Source organism: Coenobita brevimanus, chromosome 61, assembly GCF_032717465.1.
Source record: "Coenobita brevimanus isolate Jiangsu-jjx chromosome 61, ASM3271746v2, whole genome shotgun sequence".
NCBI lineage: Eukaryota > Metazoa > Arthropoda > Malacostraca > Decapoda > Coenobitidae > Coenobita > Coenobita brevimanus.
In genome coordinates this window covers 2,684,834-2,709,888 of record NC_137014.1, presented here as the reverse complement: position 1 = coordinate 2,709,888, position 25,055 = coordinate 2,684,834, and the positions used below count along the sequence as shown (strand labels likewise).

Here is a 25,055-nt window from a genome sequence, read left to right as displayed (position 1 = left end):
CAAACTTTGTCACATAAATTTTTCAGTAGCCTACCCTAAAAAACTGACAAGGAACTAAGTGGATAGTGATGCACATGACAATATATTCATTTCTTTTTTCAGTTTGAATGACTCTGTCCCATAAGTGAATATGAAGCACAACTACAGGTAAATACACAAGACTGAAAAAGGTACATAAAGGTTGCTGGTTCTTTGAAAGCAGTGATGAGAAATAGGGAAATGAGCATGGAAGTAAAAAAGTCACTCCCTGATAGTACTGTGATGCCAACTCTAAGTTACGTATGGAAGTGAGGCTTAGACCTTGTTGGATGGACACAAGTCGAGAGTGAGAGCAGTGGAGATGAGTTATTTGAGAGGAGCATGTGGAGTTACATGGAGAGACAGACTGACAAATGAGGAAGTGAAGGAGCACCGTGGTGTGGATGTAATAGAAAGCGATAGGAGAAATACACTGAGGTGGTTTGGCCATTTCAGCTCAAGACCTATCTCACCATTTGTTGCATCACCCCTCCACAAGGCTACCAAAAACAATCACCCAGCACTACAATGAGCACCTTATCAACATTTCTCCTTCCCCACCTGACACTTCACAAATATATACATGAAACACATAACCACCACATGTATTCAAACCTTCAAATAAAATGCATCTTGCGAACCACCACCAGACATTCGCCCCACAGAAACCACTGAGTACCATGAGAAACAACTGCACCTAGCCAGACTGTGATGTGGTCACGACTCTTCTCTGCTACAAGGCCAGCACAATACACAACTCACAAACAATACACAGAAACTACACTGCAATGCAGTTCCCCACACCACAACGCACTTGTTAACCTCAACCCCACGCACCACACTGTCACAAAACAGACAATCCTTCAATGTAAAATCAAGAAAAGATCTCTGGGAGCAACTGGTTGAAGTGGCCTGTTTCCAGCAGTCCACTGGGTTGCAACAACAACAGCAACATAGGTTGGGACAATGCTGCTTTGATGATGATGAAATTTCCTCACATACATCTATGGGACAGTAAATTTTGTCAAAAAAAAAAAAAAAAAAAAAAAAAAAAAAAAAAAATCAGTCCTTGTCATATGCATCTCACAAGTGACATAATTTCAGAATGGAGTTAGAAGGGTGGCATTACAAGATGGAGCAAAGTACTGTACTTTGGCATACTGGATCACATAGTAACTGGGATGGCGGTACAAGATAGACGGTGCTTTATGTTGGCATAACTGAATTTTTTTTTCTTCTTCTTTTTAATGTGTCTATATCTGGTCACTGGCTTAACAGCCGACTCTCCACGACCCAGAAGTCCTCTTAGGTGAATACTCCTTCACATGTCATCACTTTGGTACTAACACCCACCATCCATTTTGAATACATGCTGAGGCTGTCTCATTCAGGATTAGTGCTTTGGTATTTGTGGGGATGTTTTTATGACATTGGCGGGTACTGTGGAAATCATAATGATTATTTTAAAAATTTATATCATCAACCGAATTCTGACCCAGCTGGATATCAAACTTTCATCACTGACAATACATCACCTCTCAAAGCACTCACCCTACCCCACAGATAATCATTAAATGCAAAGGTCACTGATCATTATCTATGGCCTTTTTCCTGCCTAAAGACAAGTGGAAATAGGATCCAGAAACAAGGAAAGGGAACTTCAAAAGTGGGAGAACCATCACCAACATGCTTAGAGAAATGGGTCACACATAAATATACCACTCAAGCCCTTGGATTCCTGGTCCCACCTCTACAAAACTATTTCTATACATAGAGTGTAACGAAGTTCTGAAAATGGATAACAAACAGGTTAATGTTGTTGTGGACAAACTGAATTGGGTGTGCCCCTAATAGATGGAAGAAATTCAGCCACTTCAACCAGGTATTCCCAAACATCTTTTGTGGAGGTTATACAGAAGGCTGTTTGTGTTATGAAAGTAAGGTTGGTGCTGGGTCTATCTGCAATACACAGTGCTCAGTTGATAAATTGCATGGAAATAATAATAACATCTATCATCCTGTTGCTTAATGTTTCATCAGGACCATAAGGGCTCGTGACTTAGTCACTCAGACCAGGCAAGTGATCATTGACCACACACATCTGAATATATATTTACAGTCCTGACAATACTTCTAGAGGATCCAGCCTGGGCTAAACAGATGTAAGGTATCCTCACAATAAATACTAGTATATGATGGTGGTAGGTGGGGGCGCTCACCATGCACTCACTTGATGTAGTGTTGCATTGGGTGTCTGCCCTTTCCCCTCTTTTTTCCTTCCTCTTCTGTCATTCTTTCCTTCATTCTTTCCTCTTCTTTCTGCCAAGGGGTGACTTAACACTCCTTCTGTCTTTCTTTCCTTCATTGTTTCCTCTTCCTTCTGCCTATGGGTGACTCTACACTGCCTGACAAACCAAATGGTTTCCTGTACACCAGAAAACCATTTAAAATGCTGGGTGGTAACCATAAAACCAAATTATGGCACTTGGTGGTTCAGTGGGTAATTAAGGTGCTCCAATCGGACTGAGCCTGTGTAGGTTCATATCCATCATCCACTCACTTGATGTAGTGCTACCTACTTCTTCCTTAGCCTTTATCATTCTTTTTCTGTGCCTGCCCTCCCATCTTCCTATTTCTCCCATCTTTCCTGTCACTTCTTATTGCTTTTCTTTCCTTTACAGGTGGCTTTACACTGAGTGACAAGCCAAATGGTTTCCTGTAAGCCAAGAAACCATTTACAACGCTGGGTGGTAACCATGTAACCAAATCATACATGCTCCCTACGTGTCAACAAGTGGGTTGGTTGAGAGTTAGTGCCCCTTCCCATAAAACAAATAACTCAAAGTCAAATGGCCACCTCTTATGGGATTACGGCATCTGGCAATAGATAGACAGATAGATAGGTTGGGGTTTATTGCTCAAGTAATGCCACTGACAGACGAGTGAGGTTGGTCACTCATCTTAAATGGCAGGACCAACTTGCCTAGTCCCGGGCTCCTACGCTTCTTATTGGGCAACACAGAATTGGATGATGGATGGATGGATGGATGGATGGATTTCAGTATGTGATCCTCTGACATGTCATACAAACACACCTCATATATTATTTTCCAAATACTGCACTGTTTATGAATTTGTCAAACAGTCAATCAATTCAATCACAGAAGTTCTTAAGCAATTTACTGTTATCAAAGAAGAAAACAACTCTATCGAGTTTATTAACAATTAAATACAGGTAACTCTATTTTGAGTTTATTAAAAACTAATTGTTCTCACATTCTATACTGTCTTTGATAAACACTGTAAGCACTAGAAGCTCAAAATAATCCATGCAATAAAATGATCAATGATGATGGCAATGGCCAAGTAGTAATAATATGATGGGAAAAACATTAAATTCAAAATAAGCAAAGTATCACAAATCCATATCTATATATTCTCTATCACACAAACACATCAATGTTCTACACCATATCTCTGTCTGTTTCATAAAACCCTTTATAGTATGTGGTAGTTGAGAGAACTTTTTATCCTTGAAGCTCTATATTAAAAAATAAATAAATAAATAAAGACATCAAAGGCTTCAGCTAGCACAAGTTTTTACTCATATGCTGAGGAGAAAAGGCAAGCAAGTAACTTACAAAATGCTGCATAGTTAAAAACAAAACCTCTACACTAAAGAACTGCTTCCCACTTTCTACCTTAGTCTCTTCCAAAAAAATGATGTTCTGTATGGTGATAAATACACAGAAACACAGGCCTGGCAAAGGTGACATAATATTTTGATACAACAAACCTGTTTCATTGTTGTTGCTCTATTTTTTTTCCTACCTGTGTATATTATGAATAAAATATTATGAAACAGCATTATTATGTGCTGTTGTTTGTTTATTTTTCTGCATCTTTTAGTTTTAGTATACCCAGCATCACTATGCCTGATCAAATATTTGAATTAGAAAGTGTGAGAAGCCTTGGTAGCTACAGTTTTCTAAGCTGAGGAAGTACATGATGTCTTGAAGCATAAATATCAAAAGTACACTAATACAACATGGTTACAATGTAAAAAAAAAAAAAAAAAAAAAACTATGCAAGATAGGTGGAACAGGTTCTGCATAACAACACTGACATGTATGTAAGAAAGTTAATGAAAGAGCTTTACTGATGCATTGAGATAAGACTGGTAGTCAGCTTCAAAAAATTAGTTTCAAGGCTGGATCCTCTCATTATTATGATGACTTTTGCATTTTTCATTGAGGACCATCACCAATTATTTTTCATTTTCCAGCTTTGGAAGCATTTCTCAATGTGAAAAGGTTAGAATCTGCCTCCACCAATTCTTTCGTATCACAATTATTTACTTCGTTCTGGTCAGCTTCAATGCAGTAGCAGTGTTATAACCAACTCATTTTTCACTTCAGGAATGGCTTCTCATAGTGAAGTGGTTAAAATGTATCTGTCAACCTCTTCACTGTGATCATGAGTCTTCTACTTGTTACCTTTGCTGATTTTTTTCATCTCTGGAAGAACCTCTCAATACTGGTGACCCTCAGATGATTTTTCTTACCCTCAGGAAGGACTTACGGTAGTGAAAGTATTAAGCAGTCCACTTGAGGCATCTGGTGTCCTCATGTGTTGAAAGGCAGCGTGTGCTGCAGTAGCGAGCACCACAGGGTATGCATGTGTAGGGGGCAGGAAATCCACACACGGCACAGAGGCGACGCTCTGCTAACTTGGACTGGGGAGCCTGAACAGTCAAGTAGTTTGGCCCCTCAGGGTACAGTGCTTGTTCTTCTTCTAACAAGATGGGAAAATTCTTGCGGAACCTGGGGTATAATGCAATGACCACCATTACTGAATACTTCCCTTCACTGGATGCATGACATTTCAAGCCACATCCATAACAGAACCTATGGCAATATACCATTGATCAGTTAACTGTTACAGAGTACCAGCAAAGAATTATGTAGCTGTAAAATCACAATGGAGAACAAGAAGTTGGAGAAAGTGCAAACAACACACACCTGGGTGAAATTTGAAAGCAAGGAATGGATAATATAATAAAATTTCAGGAAAGAGCAGCGAAATGAGAACCGACTAGAGTCCTGCATCAAGGCTCATCTGGTTTGGAATTGATGAGAGCAATGAGGGACGATCTACTTCTACTAGCTCTACATATGGGAGTGAAACATGGACAAATATACGGAAAATGTCAAATATTCAAGTGGCTGCGATAAGCTTCTTCAGACCAGCAGCTGCTGTGGTGAGAATTATATATGTACAATACTAACAGTAGAAAATGTGAGAGTTTTGGTGTGAAAGAAGGAGCAGAAAGCATAAGGTTTGTGTTTTGCTGTGGTATGGATAAAGAGAAATACAGAGATGTGGTACAGTATAGATCCACTTACCTACTACCGGTACCTGACGTCACTGCTTAAGACATGATATGGAGTATGGGTTATTCAAGTACTTCCTCAATCACTTACAACATATGGGACAATACATATAAAGTCTACTTTCTCAGCATTAAATTTCTTACCAACATTCAGTTACTGACAAATGGAAAAAAAAAAAAAAAAAAAAGTAATCAAAATTCCACTCCATTCTTACAAACCAATGCATTACAATAAAAAAAAAAAGTAATCATAATAATCTATCTATCTATTGCCAAACAAGTTAGCTAATCCTTGATGGTGTGGCCACAAACAAATCACAAATCAACTCCATGTCAACCTCTCCTTTGCCATCAGGTTGCCCTACCTTCAACTTGCACCACTCTTCTTCATATACCTCACCATTCCATCGTTCCACCTCTTCTTCAGTTTCCCTCTCCCCCACCACATCACTCACATACATACTCCTAGCCAGGGTATGCTACTTTTAACACTTTCCAGCACATCCACATAAACACTCACAAACCTCATTTGTTTGTCTGTCTCCCCTTGTAACTCCATATGCTCCTCGTACTTTTGATTTGCGACTTTCCAACAAGGACCAAGCTTCACTTCCATACACTACAGAGAGGATCACAATACTATCATGCAACAACAACTCTACTTCCTTGCTTACTTTCCAATTCCTTTACACTGCTCTCAGTCAACCAACAACTGCTCTTTCTTGCTGTAGCCTCTCATGCTCTTCATATTTTTAACTTCCATCCTTACTCATCACACTAGCTATGTAATATTTACAGACACTCACAGTCTCCATTTCTTCATCACTCTGCCTCACTATGCACTCCATAACTTCATTCCTCTCAAAGACCATAACTTTACACTTTGTTACATTCACGTTTTTGTTTCTTACGCTTCAAAACCTTGGCACTGATGAGAAGCCTACAAATGGGGGCCGTCTGCACCCTGGGTGGAACAGCTGCAGTGTCCTACCAGGAGCCACACCTCATACTGCCCTGCACCTTGCCATGTGAAGGCCCATGGTCCAACTTTGACAAGATGCTGTCTACCACAAGGAGTGTGGATTCCCTGCACAGTGTTTGTACTGCAATGGGCCGGGCCAATAGGATTGCCCCAGAGAAGCAGCTACTTGCCTGTGATCAACAAGTCTGTTCAGTCAGATGCACAAAAGTAATAACAACAACTTCCAAACTCATTCACCAAACCTTGAACTCCCCCCCTCATTTTCACTTAACAGAAAAGTATCATCACCAAATAACAGTAAGGTCAATTTCCAAACCTTAACCTGTTTCACTAGTGGTTCTTCAATGTCCAATGCCCAACCGTGCATTTCTTTTATAACACCATCCATACATGTTTTGAAAGACATGACATCGTGACATCTCTGTATAGTCCTACATGCAAATAAAAGAACTCAATTCCCACGTGCACTGCTGCTTTAATTCCACGTAAAAGATTAGATGTGAAAGAAATCCCAAAGAAAGAGAGAAATGACATAACAGTAGGAGGACTTTGAAACAGCATGCTCAGTGAAATAAAGTGAGTTTTTCGCCAGGTACCCCTTTTTGGATAAGGGCTAAGGCGTTGCCCCTGGGTAGAGGACTTTGGATTGGAGCGTGTAGCATTTTATGACCGGATGCCCTTCCTGATGTCTACCAATGACCCTTGGGTGGATTCGATCCTCCGACCCTACGGTCAGAGCGGAGCGCTCTAACCCATTGAGCCACGGCTGCTACTGAAATGGGCCACACAATCATTCACACACCATTCATTCAAATATATAGAATCCTATGTCCACCACACAGGGAAAACTGAATATTTTTTATTATTATTATTATTATTATTATTATGTGGTAGGTGGGGGCGCTCACCATCCACTCACTTGATGTAGTTCTGCTCTCGAGTGTCTGCCCTTTTCTCTCCATCCTTCTTCCCTTCCATTCTCTTCTGTCTTTCTTTCCTTCATTCTTTCCTTGTCCTTCTGCCTACGGGTGACTTTACACTCCCTCTTCTGTCTTTCTTTCCTTCATTCTTTCCACTTCCTTCAGCCTGTGGGTGACTCTACACTGAGTGACAGGCTAAATGGTTTCCTGTGCACCAGGAAACCATTTACAGTACAGTACTACGCTGGGTGGTAACACCAAATTTTGGCACCTGGTGGATTAGTGGGTAATTATTGCACTCCAATCGGATTGAGCCAGTGAAGGTTTATATCCAAGGGATGGCTCGGGTTGACTGCTCATGTAATGCCATTCAGGGATGAGTGAGGCTGGTCACTCTCATCTTAAATGTTGGGACCAACTGCCTAGCCCCAGGCTCCTACGCTTCTCATGGGGCAATGTAGGATTGGATGATGGATGGATGGATGGATTATTATTATTATTATTATTATTAAAAGATGCTATTCACTTACACCTGTCAAGTAAAGTGCTTCCACTCACTAATAAATACCATTACACCACTGTCATTCGTTTTTTTTTAACAGCTCCGACATGCTCGCATGCAATGGCTTTGGTCACCTAACGGTGGCTTTCCATGCTGCTCAATCTCTAGCAGCCCCCCTATTCAGTCCTTTATCCCTGAGGTCACACTCAATGACCTCATTCCAGGTCTTTTTTGGTCTACCTCTCACAACCCCATCCCTAACATTAACATTTCTCACTTTCTGCACCTAATTATCATCACCCATCCTCTCTACATGTCCAAACCATTTCAATCTACCTCTCCCCATCACAACACTAATACACTCCGGTCCCATCCTACCTCTCAACTCTTCCATCGTAAACTATCTTTCTGACCCTTTTTTTTTCTACCTGAAGATGGGGGAGGATAGAAGTTTAAGAAAAAAGAATCTAGAATCCATGGATAAATTTAGTCATAAAAAAAGGTTTCTCCCTCACCTCTGCTTGAAATATTCAGCACTCCTGGTGCGCCTCTTGCGATCCTTGCCTTGTGCAGTCCCAAGATTCTCCTCAAACTTTGGTGCCTTCTTGCTCATAACCAGGTTGGCATGTGGGTCATCATGGAAGTTGTCTTGTTCCAGCGCCTCCAGGGCCTTGCGAGCACGCCGCCTTCTGGCACCCTCATCCAACACACGTCGGCTTGAGGCCTCTTTCAGCCTCCCTGACTCACGTGTGGTCATTTCAGCGGATGATCAGGGTACTCAAGCTAACGAACTTGGACAGTTTGGACTGAGTGGTCAAACATTTGACTTTGACAGATCACTTGGTTATCTGGCTGGGCTTATTAGAAAGTAAAGCACTGGAGGGTGTATATTATTAATCAAGTAGGTGTGTTTGGTTTCTTCACATTCACTTTTAATACTCTACTCCTTTCTAATCAGTATAAATTAGTCTAGTTTGAGTGTCCTGTAATGTCTTTCACTCTTGTTACCAATTTTTACTCTTTCCTCTTATGACAATAGGACAATCACCCTACTCTAGGCTGCTCTTCTGGTTGTAGTACACCTTTTCATACTGCTCATCGATCAGGTTCTGGAAAAAAAAAAAAAAAAAAATGTAGTTCATGAGTATAACAAAAGAATACTGCATGATACTGAATGGCAAATTCTCACAAAGTCGCCTATTCTGACGGTTGATTTTTCTATTAAATCCACAATAAACAGCTGAAAAATTGCCTAGTATAGTTTCACTGCTACCTATTATGCTGATTTGTCAGTTTTCCCCAATTTACCGTAACAATTGTGTGGAGACAGCACTGATATTTTAGAGGTAACAGACTTAAAATGAACACTCACAGTAATTTCCTGTTAGTTCCAAGAAGACATATTCTCAGATGAGTCTGGCCAGTGACTGAAGGTACTATCAAAGCATTACAGTACATATAGAATGAAAAATTGAACACCATCAATACAGTGATTTTGCTTTCATTCGGGGAGTGCAGTAGCTCGGTGGTAGGGTGTCGGGCTCGTAATCATGAGGTTGCGAGTTCGCGCCCCGCCGGGTGGCTGCCGTGCTGGGAGGAGTAGCACTCTCCTGTAACCCTAGCAGGGCTATATGATCTGATGAGGTCTAGCTCGGGGATTAATTAATAAATAATTTTGCTTTCATTAAATTCCTTCTACAGTCAGTTTTATTTAGTTTTGAAGAGAATTTTCAGCAGGAGGAATGAATTACAGTATAGTCTTCATTACTTTCTTCACTGACAGCTGATCCCTGTAAGCTAATTACAAATGTCTGGCATAAATGAGAATTAACAGAGGAAAGAAAAGTCACCATACTGAAGAGGTAAACTCCTTCACTAGGGTGATATTTTATTCTTACTATCTCTAATAATATCATTCCCTTTACAGGAGACTTTTTTGAACTGGACTGGGTAAATACAGCCAGTGTTAACTCCTTCACTATTATGGTGGTCTCCTAAGCTAAATTAAATCATATGGTAGAAGGAAATAAGTAATTTTAAAAATTTAATACATTAAGCAGGATATTTGACATAAGTCTTGTGAACAAATTACTGTACTGATCATCAGTACAAAAAATACCAGTAATCCATGTAGCCTAACTCTGAAGGCCATTGGCTGCTGCTGTATGGCAAGAAAAATAAATAAATAAATAAACAGAAAAAAAAAAATCCACAATACCATTTCAACCAGAGAAGCCATTTTTCCCACTACCAGACAATTCTATTCAGCTTATGACAAGCAGTAATGAAGGAGTTAAAATAGTATATCTAGCTTCTCTGGTCCAAAAAGTCTCCCTTGAGTTGATGAGTCATCTATGGGTGGCAAGATTAAAATGAAATAGAGTATCAGAACATCTAGCATATACAGTAACCTCTTATTGTTTCATCAGGAGCATAGAGGCTTGATGCCATGTTACTTAGCACCAATATTTAAGGAATGTGACCAACTGCTCTCCTCTGAATTGTATTATGTTGGCAATAAATCCAAACTGCCCTCAGATACAGACTTTTACAGGCCACATCTGACTGGAGCACTGTCATCCACTAGATCAGACATCCATTTGTTTACAGTATATGGTTATCACCCAGTGTGGTAAATGGTTTCCTGGGCTACTAGATGCCAACTGGATTGTAATTCAATGAAGAAATTCAATCTGAAGGAAGCCTACACCAAGTGAGTGAATCATGGAATCCACATTAAAAAAATAAAATAAAAAATAAAAATATAACCCATTACAAAACATATGATGAACACACATCATGCACCAGGGGAAAATAGTGAATATCAGCTACAAGCAATGTTTCAAATGTGTGAACGGTGCCTATCCAAGTCAGCAGCTGAACAAAACTGTTTGACAGCACCAAGAACAGAATGAAAAACAAAATCAATGTACAGTACTTAGTTAAAAGCTTACTGATCATTAGCCTAAATCTTAACAGCTGTTGTATACATCTGGCTGGACAAAATGAGGACATTTGTCCAGGTTCAAAGCTGAATATATATGCTGTCTGATGCTGCCATACTGATAAGGTTAAGGTACCGTAAACAATATGAGTAGCTACTAATCTGTGGGCCAAACTTTATGACTGCTGTATACTTGCAGCAGATAAAAAAATGCCACTTGTCCAAATAATGAACTAAATGAAACTGTTTGATGGCAGCATGAAGTTAAAGGTGTACAAATGAGTGGTTCTAACCTTAAGACGGCTGTACACTTCAGGCTGGACAAAAAGATGGCACTCGTCTAAGTCCACTAGCACAAACTTTGAGCCAAGTTTCATAGTCTCATCCAGGTGTAGGAGGAACTGCTTCATCACTGGGTCACTGTGAAAGGATACACAATACACACTAACACTTCTCATTTATCAGCCTTTAGTTTAGCAACTTCAAGCTTTGTAACATGATTCTGAAACTCCTCAGTTCATATTTAGGTACCGTAGTTCTTATTTGCACCTCACTATTACAAAACAAACACTCCTTCATTTTAACCACAATAAAAGAAGTGGCAAGTTTCTTGGAGTCCACTGGATTAACATTATGACAAGCCTGGAGTTGCCAGGCTCTTCTTACCCTAACAGTATCTTTTAACTTATTTGTCATGTAATTGTTTACTGGATACATAACAGGTGCTAGGGTGAGTTTCAATACATACTACAGATACTGAATGCTCTAAATATCTAACCAGTAATTTTTCATCACCATAGGAGGGAGGGAAAAAAAAGGGAAAAGGAACAGCCAATCTCTTATTACAGTACCCTTTGGGAGCACTGGAGGACCCAGGGTGTGGGGGATCCCTAGGTTATGCTACCATTGTCCAAAGCATTTAAGCTGTAAGAGACCATCATATGTCCTTGGCAGTGTTTTACGGTACATGACAGAAAACCTTCCAGCCACCTTTTGGATTCACACCATGATGTGTTAACATATGGGTTCCTTAAACCATAAATGTACCACTGTACTACTAAGACATCACTAGGAAAACTGGTAAAAACAATGAAAAAGACTGGAAAATCATCAAAAGGGTAACTCTATGGTAGATTATACCAGGTGGGGAACCAGGTTAAACTGGTGGCAGAAATATTGAGAGTAAAGATACTGTACAGTACAGATTCCAAACAAGTAGGTTGGTAAAAGCTATCTTGATGGTCATCCCCAGATTTGATTTTTCAGCCTTTTATGTTTTTTGGTGAGTTTCTATATCAACAGCAGGGTGTATCTGACAAAAATGTGAAAAGATACTAGGGTCAGCTAAGTCGGTAGGATGCCACAGTTAAGCCTGATGGATGTGGCTTTCACCACTAGATTAGTGAGGTTTGGTTTATTATTATTTTTTTCACTTCTTCAACCTTCAGAATGATGCCCAGGTAAGATCAGAAGAATGCTGAGATTATGATCACAGGATGACAACATTATTAGATCCAAATTGATGCCTGGGTTTGGTCCAGATATCAAGGTTAAGTCTGAAGAGTAATAGCTACCAAAGTGCTGTATAAAACTTGGCTTTGATAAGGAAAGATGGATGCTTAGGGGAGGGACTTGAAAGTGTACAGCAAGGAAGAAAGGTTGCCAGTTTATTGAAAGCAGTGATAAGGAATAGGGAAATGAGCATGGAAGTAAAAAAGCCACTGCATGATATTATTGTGATCCAATCTCTAACATATGGAAACAAAGCAAAGACCCTGCTGGAAGGACACAAGTGAAGAATGAAAGCAGTGGAAATGAGCTGCCGGTATTTGAGAGTAGCATGCTGAGTCACATGGAGAGATGGACAGACATTGCGAGGGAGTAATGGAGCTTTGTGGTGTCGATGTGAATGTGACTGAAAGTGTTACGAGAAATACTTTGAGATGGTTTATGAGTAGCCATTTGGAGAGAATGGAAGGTGAGAGACTGACTAGAAGAGTTATATGTGTGAGGTAAAGGGGGTGACCAAGGATGAAATGAAGGTATGGAGTGTAGAGATATATGAGAGATGGGGATGTGAGGTGAAGTGGGGGAACCAAATTGCAAAGGACACAGCGACATGAAGGCAATTTGTGGCCATCCCTTACAAGACTGAGGAATCTGGCAACAGACAGATGGACTGACAGATGGAATGTTCTCATGTCATCCAGTTTATTTATTTTTTTTTTAATGCAAGGAAGAAGGAACCAAAGGCCAGGAGCCCACAAATTGTTCCAAGGAAAAAAAAAAAACAAGACAACAGACAGCCAAAATCAAGATCCATTCATTTTTAGATGCCTGCCATCTCAACCATCATTATGACTGGACACACTGGTATATTCCGTGTCAAAGCTATGGGAAAATTAATGATTTAACCAAACCTAACCTAACCAAACCAAACCTAAACCAACTTAACCTCATCTGCATTTGGCAGCCAAACCTAAACCAACTTAACCTCATCTGCATTTGGCAGCCAGCTTTCAAATTTAAAAATGCACGTTAGGAACATTAAATATTTTCTGCTACTGGTACGCTTCGGCGGAATATTTACCGGTACACATTCTAAATCCTCAGTGGCAAGTTCATAAAAATGCCCAGTAGCTGTGGTAATCAAGGAGTGCAGTAATAACAAGTATCCTGCAAAAGACTCATTTCAACAGAAATCATGGAAAGGCCACACCCGCTTGCTAAACAATTAATAAATTATGTCTTCTTGAATTGCGTCCAACAGCATATTTTATTTCCAAATTGTCCCAAAATTTACCTCCCCTTTTCTTCTATCTTCATCCCACAAAAGGTCAGGGGTTGAAGGACGGTACAAAACTAACACCTACTATGGGAGGGATAATTAGTGGGGCACATAACCATCGAAAATACCCTGAATCGAGAAAAACAACAACAAAAAAACGTCGGTATCCATGACGAAATCAAAGAAACGGCAAAATAAAACCAACCACAATAAGCTTACATATTACAAAACTTTACCTAAATACCCTGTACGGTAAATTTTTAGAGGTAACCGTTTTCTTTTATTATTATTTTTATGTTTTCCAATGCAAAATACTGTGTTTTAATTAGTTTTGACCTTCATTTTGGGGGAAAAATCCCCCTTTTGGAATTTTGAGTAAGATTTCCAAAAGAGGGCTTATCCCCCAAAATCAAGTTCAAAATTAATTAAAAACGCACTATTTTGAATTAAACGAACCCAAACTAACAACCTAACCTAACCTAGGGCCTGACATATGACCGAATGCACACGCCTGCACCAGCCAATATGGCGCGACATTCATCTGCTACTGAGCTATAGCCTAACCTGTTACTATATGACTACCCCTACAAAATTTGCTCCCCCCAACTCAATCTAGGCTCAAAAGGTAAGTTATACCCCCTGTACTCTGTTCCTGCGCAGTGAACCTCTTATCTTCACCAAATTTATGAGAAACCTACCATTTGATGAGGATTCCTTTCAATACATTCACCATTCTGTTGTTGTTTTCTCCAAATTCTCCTCTGCAGTGTTACCGTCCTACTAAAACCCACCCGGAATCAACCCTCCTCATCGTCTTCTTCTTTATGAGATACGTTGTTGCACATTATTTTGTCTTCTTACACTGACTACTCCATAAGCTCTAAGATAACCACTTACCGCAACACAAGTTGTAGCTATGTGTTATGTAATAAAACAACAAACTCTATTAAATTTTGTCTATGGCCAGATGCCACAATCGTGTAAAGCAGTGGTTTCCAACCTGTGGGGCGCGCCCCCCAGGGAGGGCACGAAGGGTTGCCTGGAGGGGCGCGAAGGCTTGATAAAGAGGTAATTATATTTGAAAACTATGAATTATAATGGAATTCAGTAATTTCTAAATATGGAGAAAATATTTCAGATATGAATAAGAAATCTAGTTACCTGAATATATAAACAATTTCAAAGATTAAGAATCTATATTTATTGACATGTGCCAACTATGCCAGTAAAATACAGTATTTGAGGAAGGGGGGCGCAGGGAATGTGTCATCCAGAGAGGGGGGAGGTTGGAAACCACTGGTGTAAAGGGTGTCCGTTTTGCCATGGTGCTTTATGAGGAGTGACACACTAACCCTCCGACAATCCACTTGTTGACTGAAAGGGAGCACACATGGGTTGGTTATATGTTTACCACCAAGCGTTGTACATGGTTTTCTGACTTACAGAAATAAAAAAAATAGTTCAGTATAATGAGAATACAACAGGCGTACAACTGTAGTTCTTGCAGCTTAACTTAGCAGACCTTCATCCTTTTGCAGCTTATTTCACACAGCTCAGTGGTAGTCAAGAAAGGCAATGCTATGGCTCTTAGTCCTTTCCATACCATCCCTCCATGACTAGCATCATATTCTAATCACTCACTCACGACTCACACACACACACACACACACACACACACACCACATGCAGGCTCAGTGGCAACGCTCTCACCTAGCATCTGCTAAGACGAGGGTTCGCGCCTTGCTCGCGATGTGAAAAGTTTCACTGACGAAGTGGGATGGGTACTGTCCACCTTGAGCAAGGGGATGGGTGTGTTTATGTGTGAAGGTCAAGGCTTTGCCCTTAAATCGGACTATATGAGCTCTCAGCTCTTTTCCGGGAGGGTAAAAGCTGATGATCACAACCATCACGTGATCCTGACCGACCTGGTGCATTAAACACACACAAACATGGGGGAGACAAGCGGGTGTAGGGGGGGTGGAGGCAGACAACCAGGGGAAGGGAAGGCAGGGGGACAGGGAGTGAGACATGTCTGGCAGTGCAGAGTGTGGTGGGTCATGGAGTAGAGATGGGGGGGGAGGAGAAGAGAGAGGATGAAGGGAGGCCCGGGACAGTCTCGTTTCAAACCTAAGGAGAGGCGAAGTGTCAGACTGGAGAGGCGGGGTGTCAGACTGGAGAGGCGAGGGACATTCAAACTGTTCGGATTGTGGGATTGTTCCCCTATTTCTTGTGTTCAGTCTAGCAAAACGTCGGTTACTGATGAGCCACATAACAGGGTATGGGGGGTACTGTGTCTGACGGCCCTCTTTAAGCTTCTCAATGAGTCTATGACAGATATGTTGAAAAAAATCTTGGAACACCTTTATAGAAATATATACTGACTGCTTTATATATATATATATATATATATAAAACACTTCCTAAGTTATATGTATGCTGTATTATGAAAAGCAATGTCTAAATATTTCCAAATAATATATATATATATATATATATATATATATATATATATAGTATTTTTTTAAACAAACAACTTTCCATATCCTTATTTATTAAACACTGATGTTACAATAATGTGATTATCACCAAGTAAATATCATAACTACAGACATTAATTATATTAGGAAGTACAAAATATAAACCTGTCTTTATCGACACTAGGTAAGTCACTAAACACCTCCCCTACTACTGTACTTTACAAAAATAAAAAAATATAATCTGGGGTCTGAATACAAAGCTACCTGGATTGTTTCCTCTCCCACCTGTACATCACCAAATGAAGTATCAAGACCCTTGTTCCATGGAACCCGACCTAAGCCATATTTTGCCCAAGGTTTCATGTTTCTCATAAATCTAAATAACAATGAAGTCTGGTAGATTCAAAATTATGTTCCTTCAACCCCTCTAACACAACAAGTCTCTTTTAGTTAACACTTCCCACCACCAGACATTTTTAATCCGTTTATGACAGACTTTCAAAACTTAAGGGGTTGGATATTGCCTTCAATAGCCCCTCTGGAAATGTAGGCTCACTGAAACATTATATCATCAGGTAAAAGCAAGACATCACTGTGTTAATAGGGGTGATGTGTAACATTACAGAATGGGCCAATTCTTCATTATATGAAGGCTCTACTGAAGACCATTAGAGCTGTTAAGTCTCCAGTAAGTACCAGTATGTTTGCTGTGTTGAACTGCTCTCCTACTGTATAGAGCTGTTTTCAAGACACAACTAATAATTTACAGTAACACTGCATAACGAAAAAGTTTTGATATGCTGGAAAGCAGCTTTGACTTATAAAAAGGACTTACTCTAAACAGTTATTGAATATGACATACAATATAGTATACCCTTGTTATAGGCCAGTTCAAAAAATCACAACAATTTCCACACAGCTGCTACTATAAGTTGTTGGGAAGTGGCAAATCAGTTTTATATGATGCAATTTTTTGGTAAATTACAATGGGCTTAATAGCAAAAATGAGCATATAAAGAGGTGATAATATATATAGGTGGTCCCCTACTTGCGAATGGTCAATTTACAAATTTTTTGCTTTACGAATTAAGAAACCGTACTTTGAGATTTGAATTTTGATCTTTTCCCAGGCTAACGATATGTGGTACGATGAAGCAGCAGCGAGCCGAGTCACTCCCACTCTGCCCAGGCAGACGTCAGTGTAAACTATCGATATTTCGATGTTTACTGCATTCTGTGTTGCCAGCTTTTTTTTTTGGATACCCTGTATCTACTGTTTTGTGCATCCATCATGTCTACAAAATGCCCTTCTGTCTCTCCTGCTACTGGCAAGAAATTGAAGAAGAAAGCAATTACTCTAGACGGCAATTTGTCCTGTTTCGGTTATGATGGGGAAGCATCTTGATGGGGAACTGTGAACCAGCCCGTAATGACCATCACACATGAACTTCAACTTTCGCAATCGACGATCACAGTACAGTATTCAATAAATAACGTGAGATATTCAATACTTTACTATAAAATAGGCTTTGTTAATAATTTTCCCCTGCTGTAGGCTAATGTAAGTGTTCTATGCACATTTACGGAAGGCTTGGCTACGCTATGATGTTCAGTTGGTTAGGTGTATTAAATGCACTTTCAACTTACAAAAAATTCGACTTACAAGCAGCTTCTCAGAACGTAACCCCTTTATAAGTAGGGGACCACCTGTTATGAGAAATTTCGTGCAATATATCAAACGTGTTCATGCTGCTTCCAAGTGCACAGCACAGTGGGAGTCTTGATACTTTTTTGCTGACTACAGAACTTGTTTTATCATATTAAAAATTTTACAGATGAAGTATTTACACACTGGCATTGAATAACTGTAAATACATCAACCCATTTAGTCCGACAAATTTATCTTACTCTTGCTACTCTCAGATGATTTTAATGAGCTTAATTAGACAGCTTTTTAAACTCTGGATTAGATATCACCTTCGTTAGCCCCTAACTAAAATACATTGACCCTATGTTTAAAATCATAAGTTAGCAGCAAGAATAAAGTTAAATATCTTGTACATCATCGTACTGAAGGGGTGAAAGAACAACTGTGAGAATCAAGAAGTCTACAGATGACTGACTGTATAACTGATGATCAAAGGAAGATCTATAATCATTATCACAGCACCACATACTGTTTACAAAATGCTAGTAACACAATTATTATAATATTTAAGAAATTTGAGACAGAACTGTTGTATATATATATCATCAACTCCCTTATTCTCTAAAACTTGGCAAGACAGATATCAAAACAGTGCCAGACTTCACAGTATATAATTTTCAGTTGAATGCTGTACAGGCAGTTTCTGTTATACATTTGGGGTGTGTTCTAAAATATCATATCTTTTTACATTACAACTGATACTTTAAAATGGGGGAAATTGACAAATCAGTCTTAGATATACAATGATACTGTAATGAGCAAACTTTCTGCAAATTACTGTGAATCAATAGCAAAAGAGAGTACAAAAAACGCACATATATATAACAAAAATTTCCTGTATTCTTACCATACAATGCACACAATTACCCCTCTCATAATCAGGACAACCATAGGGATTTGTCCCAGCTAATGTCAGACAATTTTAATCAGCTAAGAGTCAGTCACAAGGACCTAAGAGTATTAATACTAGTACTATTAACCTTCTCATGGTCAGGAGAACTCTAATAACTTAATTTAGTGAATGTCAGATTATTCTATTCTGCAAAGTGTGTCACATGCACCTGAATGTTAATACTGTACTGTACTGGTACCATTAACTCTCCCATGGTCAGCACAACTCTAAGATTCTCTTCCAGATAATACCACACGATTTTATTCAGCTGAAAGTGTCATAAGAGCTTGAGAGTTAAAGGACTTGATCACTTCATCTCATCTCTTATACTATCATATGCTTACTCATAACAGTGAAAATTGCTGATACGATGGACAGTACCGGTACTTCCCCTACTTCTCATTACTGTTATCTATATTTTGTTTTCTGTTATTTTTAACATTTTAATCCATTCAATACTGTAATGACTTTTCTGTTTCACTCTTGCTAGCACCAAGTGGCTCATTCAGCTTAGGCCAGCTCTTGTAGTGAAAGGGAAAATGAAGACTTTAACTTCTATCTATCTAGCTATCTACTGCCAGACATCTCTAGTTCCAAAAGTCTTTCTAAACTGGAAAAAAATAAAAAATAAAAATAGCTTGAATGTAGCAAAAGTAAAGCAATATGTCATCAGACTGAAGAATGAATGAATATGACCCCCCACTGTCAAACCTGAAAATGGCAAAAACCACTGAGCACCTCATGAAAATTTCTTTTCAAAATTTGGCACAAACTACATAATCTCAGTGTCTGCTCATACTGTATCTTTTCAGAGTGTGATGACTTATGTTGGGTCAGTTAAGTAAACCTCTTCACTACAATGACAAAACTACAGTACTTTATGCTTAATACCTCCAAATGACTTATGCAACTTAGTAAAGCCCTCCTGTATTGAACAGATTAACAAAGGCAACACCTGACATTCCCCCCAAAAAAAAAAAAATAAAAAAAAGTCTATCCTGAAGCGAGTAAAATAGCCCAGATGTTGCAAGAATACAGAATACAAAATACATCATCAAAGTGAAGGTGTTAAGCCACTACAGTATTATACACCCCTACTAGGAATTTTTGCCAGGATACTCAAATTACAGCTAACAAAATTTGCTACATAGTACAGGCAATCCTCAGTATACACTACAGTCATAAGGAGTTCCATTTCACAACTTTTTCCCGTGCATTTGGTGCTGTAAATTACAGGAACTGGGAAATCAGCTTTATGGGCAGCACAGGTGTTTAGGCAACAATACTTATGTTATGTACTAAAAATACAGGGGGAGGGAACTGTGACATGGGGAACTGGGATTTCATCTTTATAGGGAGTAAAGGAGTTTTAAGTGGCAATGTTTGTTATGTTATGTTTGTTGCTATGTTTCGAGGAAGAAGGGTTTGAAAGAGTAGGACAAGGAAAAAAGGTTGCTGGTTCTTTGAAAGCAGAAATAAGAAATGGGGAAGCGAGCATGGATGTAAAAAAGTCACTGCATGATAGCATTGTGATACCAACTCTAACATATGGAAATGAAGCTTGGACCTTGTTGGAAGGACACAAGTCAAGAGTGAGGACGGTGGAAATTAGCTGTCTGAGAGAAGCATGTGGAGTTACATGGAGAGACAGACTGACATATAAGGAAGTGAAGGAGCACTGTGGTGTGGATGTGGATGTGACAGAAAACATTACAAGTACACTGAGGTGGCTTGGCCATGTGGAGAGGATGGTCAGTGAGATACTAATGAGGAGAGTGTATGTGAGTGAAGTGGAGAGGAGGAGAGGAAGGGACAGAACGAGAATGAGACGTAGGGACGGAGTGGAGAGGTATATGAGCGAAGGGGGTGTGAGTTGGGGGAAGGGCAGTGTTTTGGTAAAGGACAGGAGATGACATGGAGGTCATTTGTTTGTGACCACCTCCTATGGAATTAAGGCATCTGGCTATTGACAGACAGACTTAATAAAAAAAAAAAAAAAAAAGTTACAAAGGGAACTGGGTAATCATCTTTATAGGTAGCAATGGAGTTGTAAGTGGTAATATTTATATACATGTACTACTGGAGGGGGAAAAAAAAAAAATAACAAGGACACTGTAGTCTTGCCACAACAAAGTTAGAGATGAATTTTTTTATACAACTGCCATTATAAACTGGAAACACTGGCAGATTGCCTTTCTACATACAGCAGCAATGGAACTTAAACTCTTTCAATATGGTGTCAATTATTATTATTATTATTTTTTTACTTTATTCTCGCTATCTCCCGATGATTTTATTCCACTTGAGTGAGACATTTCAAACTGAAGAGGTCTGACATAGCCTTTAATAACCTAATCACTAAAGAGGTCCTTCTGAAGTCAAAAGAAGAAAAAATGGCTGTACCAACAAGAATAAAATTAAAAGGATTTTGGACTGAAAGAGTAGCTTAGCAACGGGGATAATATATATGGTGAGCTCAGTAAAAAAAAATAATAATAATAATGGTAAGCTAAAAAGGCAGACTTCTCGTACATTTGTAATACAGTACAATACAGTAGTTTCCAATGATTCTGTGAATTTTTTTGTGGTATATTAAGTATATTGTAGACATAATTTCAGTGCACTTCATTACCATAAACAATGGGATTGGTCAATGAACACAGTCAATGAACACAGTACAGTGTACTTAGAAGAACACAGTACAATGTACTGTGTTCTTCTAAGCCTAATAAACTCAAAATACTTATGTTTCATAATAGACTGATTACATAAAACTCCTGGATGACAATTTACACCCTTAAATTTAATTCTGATGAGCACCTGGTAAATTTACTGAGCTGACAGAAGCACTCTGGCATCCAAGAGTTAACCTCTTCCACCCAAGGACATCACTGTCAGGTGTGCTAATTCTAAACTTTCTTCACCTTAGGAAATTTATGATTAGAAGAGCATATATTTCATAAAGGCCTTTCCTAAACCTGAGAACTGAAAATGTGGCAACTCTGAGGAGTGTGGAGTGTAGAGACATTCTTTGCAGATGTGTGTCCTGTGTGCTGCTGGCTTGTGCTGAATTATTGCACTAGCTTTAGCCCATTCATTCCATTTCTCCCCCCCCCCCTCTCATTTTATTACTTGTATCTTCAGGTAATTTTCTTCATTTAAGGAGAGACTACTCATACTGTAAGAGTTAACTAACTGACTGATTGAAAAACCTAGTCAAGCCACAAGGCTATTTGGCAACAAGGTAGAGGAAAAAATGCATCACTGGACTGAAAGGGTAACTCCCAAAAATGACACCTCCTGTCTTTCAGACAAGAAATAGTGACATCCTCGGGTTGAAGATCACCAGTATGGGAAAAAAATGTCAATCACCAAACTGATCAAACCTGAAAAAAGACCATAACTGTATTCCCCTGCAAATGACAATCCTATACAGTTATAAGATTGTGCTACAATATGCTGTTACCACACTACACCAAGTGCTTGTTGTTATGTCAGAGATGTGTTCTAAAATATCACTTTTTCTATACAAGTGGTACTGTAAGCTGGAGGATAATAGCAAATCTGCAGCACAGGTTGCATAAGAATAATGACTTTCTAATTTACTTGGACTTAATAGCAAATGGAAGCCTCAACAGAGGTGACTTATAACAATGACTGACTTAGGGTAATGCATTACTTCCAACTGTCTGATAAAAAAGTACAGTATGTCATAATGTAAGCTAATCCAATCCTATCATTTACCCACCCATTATACAGAACCAAGGGGGTCCAGGCTTGGTTTGGCAATCATGGCAAGAGAGACTAGTTGTTTACCCAAGTGGCATTATGCAAGTAATAAATCCCAATCACCCCTTGAAATTAATCACTTAAGGGCTGCATTCAGTTGGAACTCCTTAACCCACCACACCTATTAAAAAAAAAAAAAAAAATCACTGCCATGGTTTTGCATGTTTTATTTCAGCTGAAATTAGATTATTATATTGTCCTGAAATTTTTTTTTGCAGGATGGGGATTAAATACTGTCCTGATTAACCTTTCCAGTGCCACACAGTCACATTGGTAATTCATTCCTTGTTACACTAACAGACTTTATTTAGATGAGCAAAAATGTCAGAGTCAATGGGTTACTATACTGTATAAGAGCAAACGTAGTCAGTCAAATGTTTTCATTCATTCATTGCCAGACGCCATGTATCCCACACGGGGTGGCCAACGGCTTAGAGTTAATTGTTTTACAGGGAGGGGCACTAATTCTCCACCAACCCCACTTGACATGTAGGGATGCCAACAGCATCTGGTGTTCCCAGGCGGTCACCCATCCAAGTACTAACCAGACCCTTTAAATCCAATGATGTAATGTATAGGTTATTCTCAACTAACAGACAGTTAAACTCGGAACTGGTTTATGAAGTGGGCTAATGAAGGCTATATCTTACTTCTCCAGTTTAAAAAGTTTCTCTTAAGCTGAATAAAATCATTCAAGGCAGCAAGAACAAGACAAAACTAAGTCACTGGATTGAACATATTATGGCTTAAATGGGCCAGTGCACTGAGTGGTCCTGCCATCTGGTGGGAGTCTGTGAACTTCTCCCACAAACATGTTTTGCAGGTTTCAAAGATAAATTTTTCTACATGCTTTCATGTAGTTTCCTCAGATCACAAAATTTTTCAAATTCCTCTGACAATAAAGCTATTGGTGTGTAAGTGACATTAAAAGAAAAAAAAAAAAAATCATAAAACAGGACTCATCATCTCCACGGAATTAACTTCTACATACAATTTACTATTCAGTAAACATCTCATATAATTGGTGTAAGACTACAACATGGTAAGTATATGAAGAAATGCTTTCATGCACAAATTTTACCATATTTTAAAATTCACTGCCGAAGCAAGGTACTACATGTTTTCCTGGTTGCTCTCCACTCAACACCTCTTCTACATCGCGTCTCCCACAGCCTACGATGTTTGGCGTCCTTCTTTGATGGAAAGCTAGCCCATCCTTTCACTTGTTTCATGAATATGTGCTGGTCTGCGTTGAAAGTTGAATCTGATTTGCAGTCAGCCACAGCAGCCAGCACAAACAAAGTTTGTCATTTTGCTAACTGTTCTTATTGTCAGTGTCACACAACCAAGTCATCCCATCACCGACACATCTCGCCAGTCCCGTGTTTGTTTACAATCGTATGTGTAGCAGAGCCGAGTACCGAATGGAAATGTCGCATGACGAATTTATCCATATCTTTCATCATTGTTTTTAAAAAATGCAAATCCTATTACCCTTATGTGAATTATTTACTGTCTTTCAACATGCATGAAGGCAATATTTCCATATAAACTCTCTTTAATACATCCCTAGAAATCACTTGATAGAAAGGAATAGAACATATGTTTGAATGCTAATTTTTCCCCAGCCCATTTTCTTTATACAGCCATGAATACTGTAAAACCTTTAGTTTTGTTGGTGAAAACCTGATATTCAACATAACAACACTCAGTTTTAGCTGGCTTTGGGGAGAATAACATCAAATAATGGTAGCTGTAACCCTCACACCTGCAAAACATGTATCTGGGAGAAGTTCACAAAATTCCACCAGCCAGGACCACTCAGTCCACTGGCCCACTGCAAAGGGAAAGGCCATCACCAAAATACTGATGATAATTTCTAAAACCCATGAGAAAGGGTTGTAATCTAAATGACTTTGCATATTCTACAACACCTCTTCCTTAGAGATTTATTCTGCGCATTATACCTCAATATCCTCCTGTATGTTACCGAAGATAGTGGTAGGTGGTGGCGACCATCATCCACTCACTTGATGTAGCGCTGCCTACTTCTTCCTTAGCCTTTATCATTCTTTTTCTGTGCCTGCCCTCATCTCTTCCTATTTCTCCCATCTTTCCTGTCACTTCTTATTGCTTTTCTTTCCATTAAAGGTGCCTTTACATGGAGTGACAAGCCAAATGGTTTCCTGTAAGCCAAGAAACCATTTACGATGCTGGGTGGTAACCATATAACCAAACCATACATGCTCCCTATGTGTCAACAAGTGGGTTGGTGGAGGGTTAGTGCCCCTCCCTGTAAAATAAATAACTCAGAGTCAAGTGGCCACCCCTTACGGGATTATGGCGTCTGGCAATAGATAGATACATGTTACTGAAGATGAGATTGAGGATGAAATGAAGGGATGAAGTAGAGGACTATTTGAGAGAGAGAAGTGTATGTTCAGGGTAGGGTGACGAAATGTTGGAGGACTGGGCGACAAGGAGGCAATTTGTTTATGGCCACCCCTTATGAGATTAAGGCATATGGATATAGATAAACAGAATATATAGATGTTACTGATGGACACTTTCTCATTATTAATATAAATAACATACAAGATTCTTAGAGTGTAATATACAAGATAAATTCCTGAACACAAAGTG

At 39.2% G+C, this 25,055-nt stretch overlaps 2 protein-coding genes across 2 annotated transcripts; both read right to left on the bottom strand.

Annotated features, from left to right (window-relative positions):
• Positions 1 to 3,131: 3,131 nt before the first annotated feature.
• On the bottom strand, positions 3,132 to 8,581 carry LOC145403602 (zinc finger HIT domain-containing protein 1). The gene is made up of 2 exons (XM_080275278.1): positions 8,330 to 8,581; positions 3,132 to 4,841 (listed from the first exon to the last, which is right to left on the bottom strand). The coding sequence occupies exons 1-2, from the start codon at positions 8,569 to 8,571 to the stop codon at positions 4,613 to 4,615; spliced, it is 471 nt and encodes a 156-aa protein (XP_080131404.1). The 5' UTR covers positions 8,572 to 8,581; the 3' UTR covers positions 3,132 to 4,612.
• Positions 8,582 to 8,797: 216 nt separating this feature from the next.
• Positions 8,798 to 14,312, bottom strand: Tfb5 (transcription factor B5). Its single transcript, XM_080275279.1, has 3 exons — positions 14,245 to 14,312; positions 11,052 to 11,178; positions 8,798 to 8,923 (listed from the first exon to the last, which is right to left on the bottom strand). Exons 1-3 carry the CDS (start codon positions 14,277 to 14,279, stop codon positions 8,864 to 8,866), a joined length of 222 nt encoding a protein of 73 aa, XP_080131405.1. The 5' UTR covers positions 14,280 to 14,312; the 3' UTR covers positions 8,798 to 8,863.
• Positions 14,313 to 25,055: the final 10,743 nt, after the last annotated feature.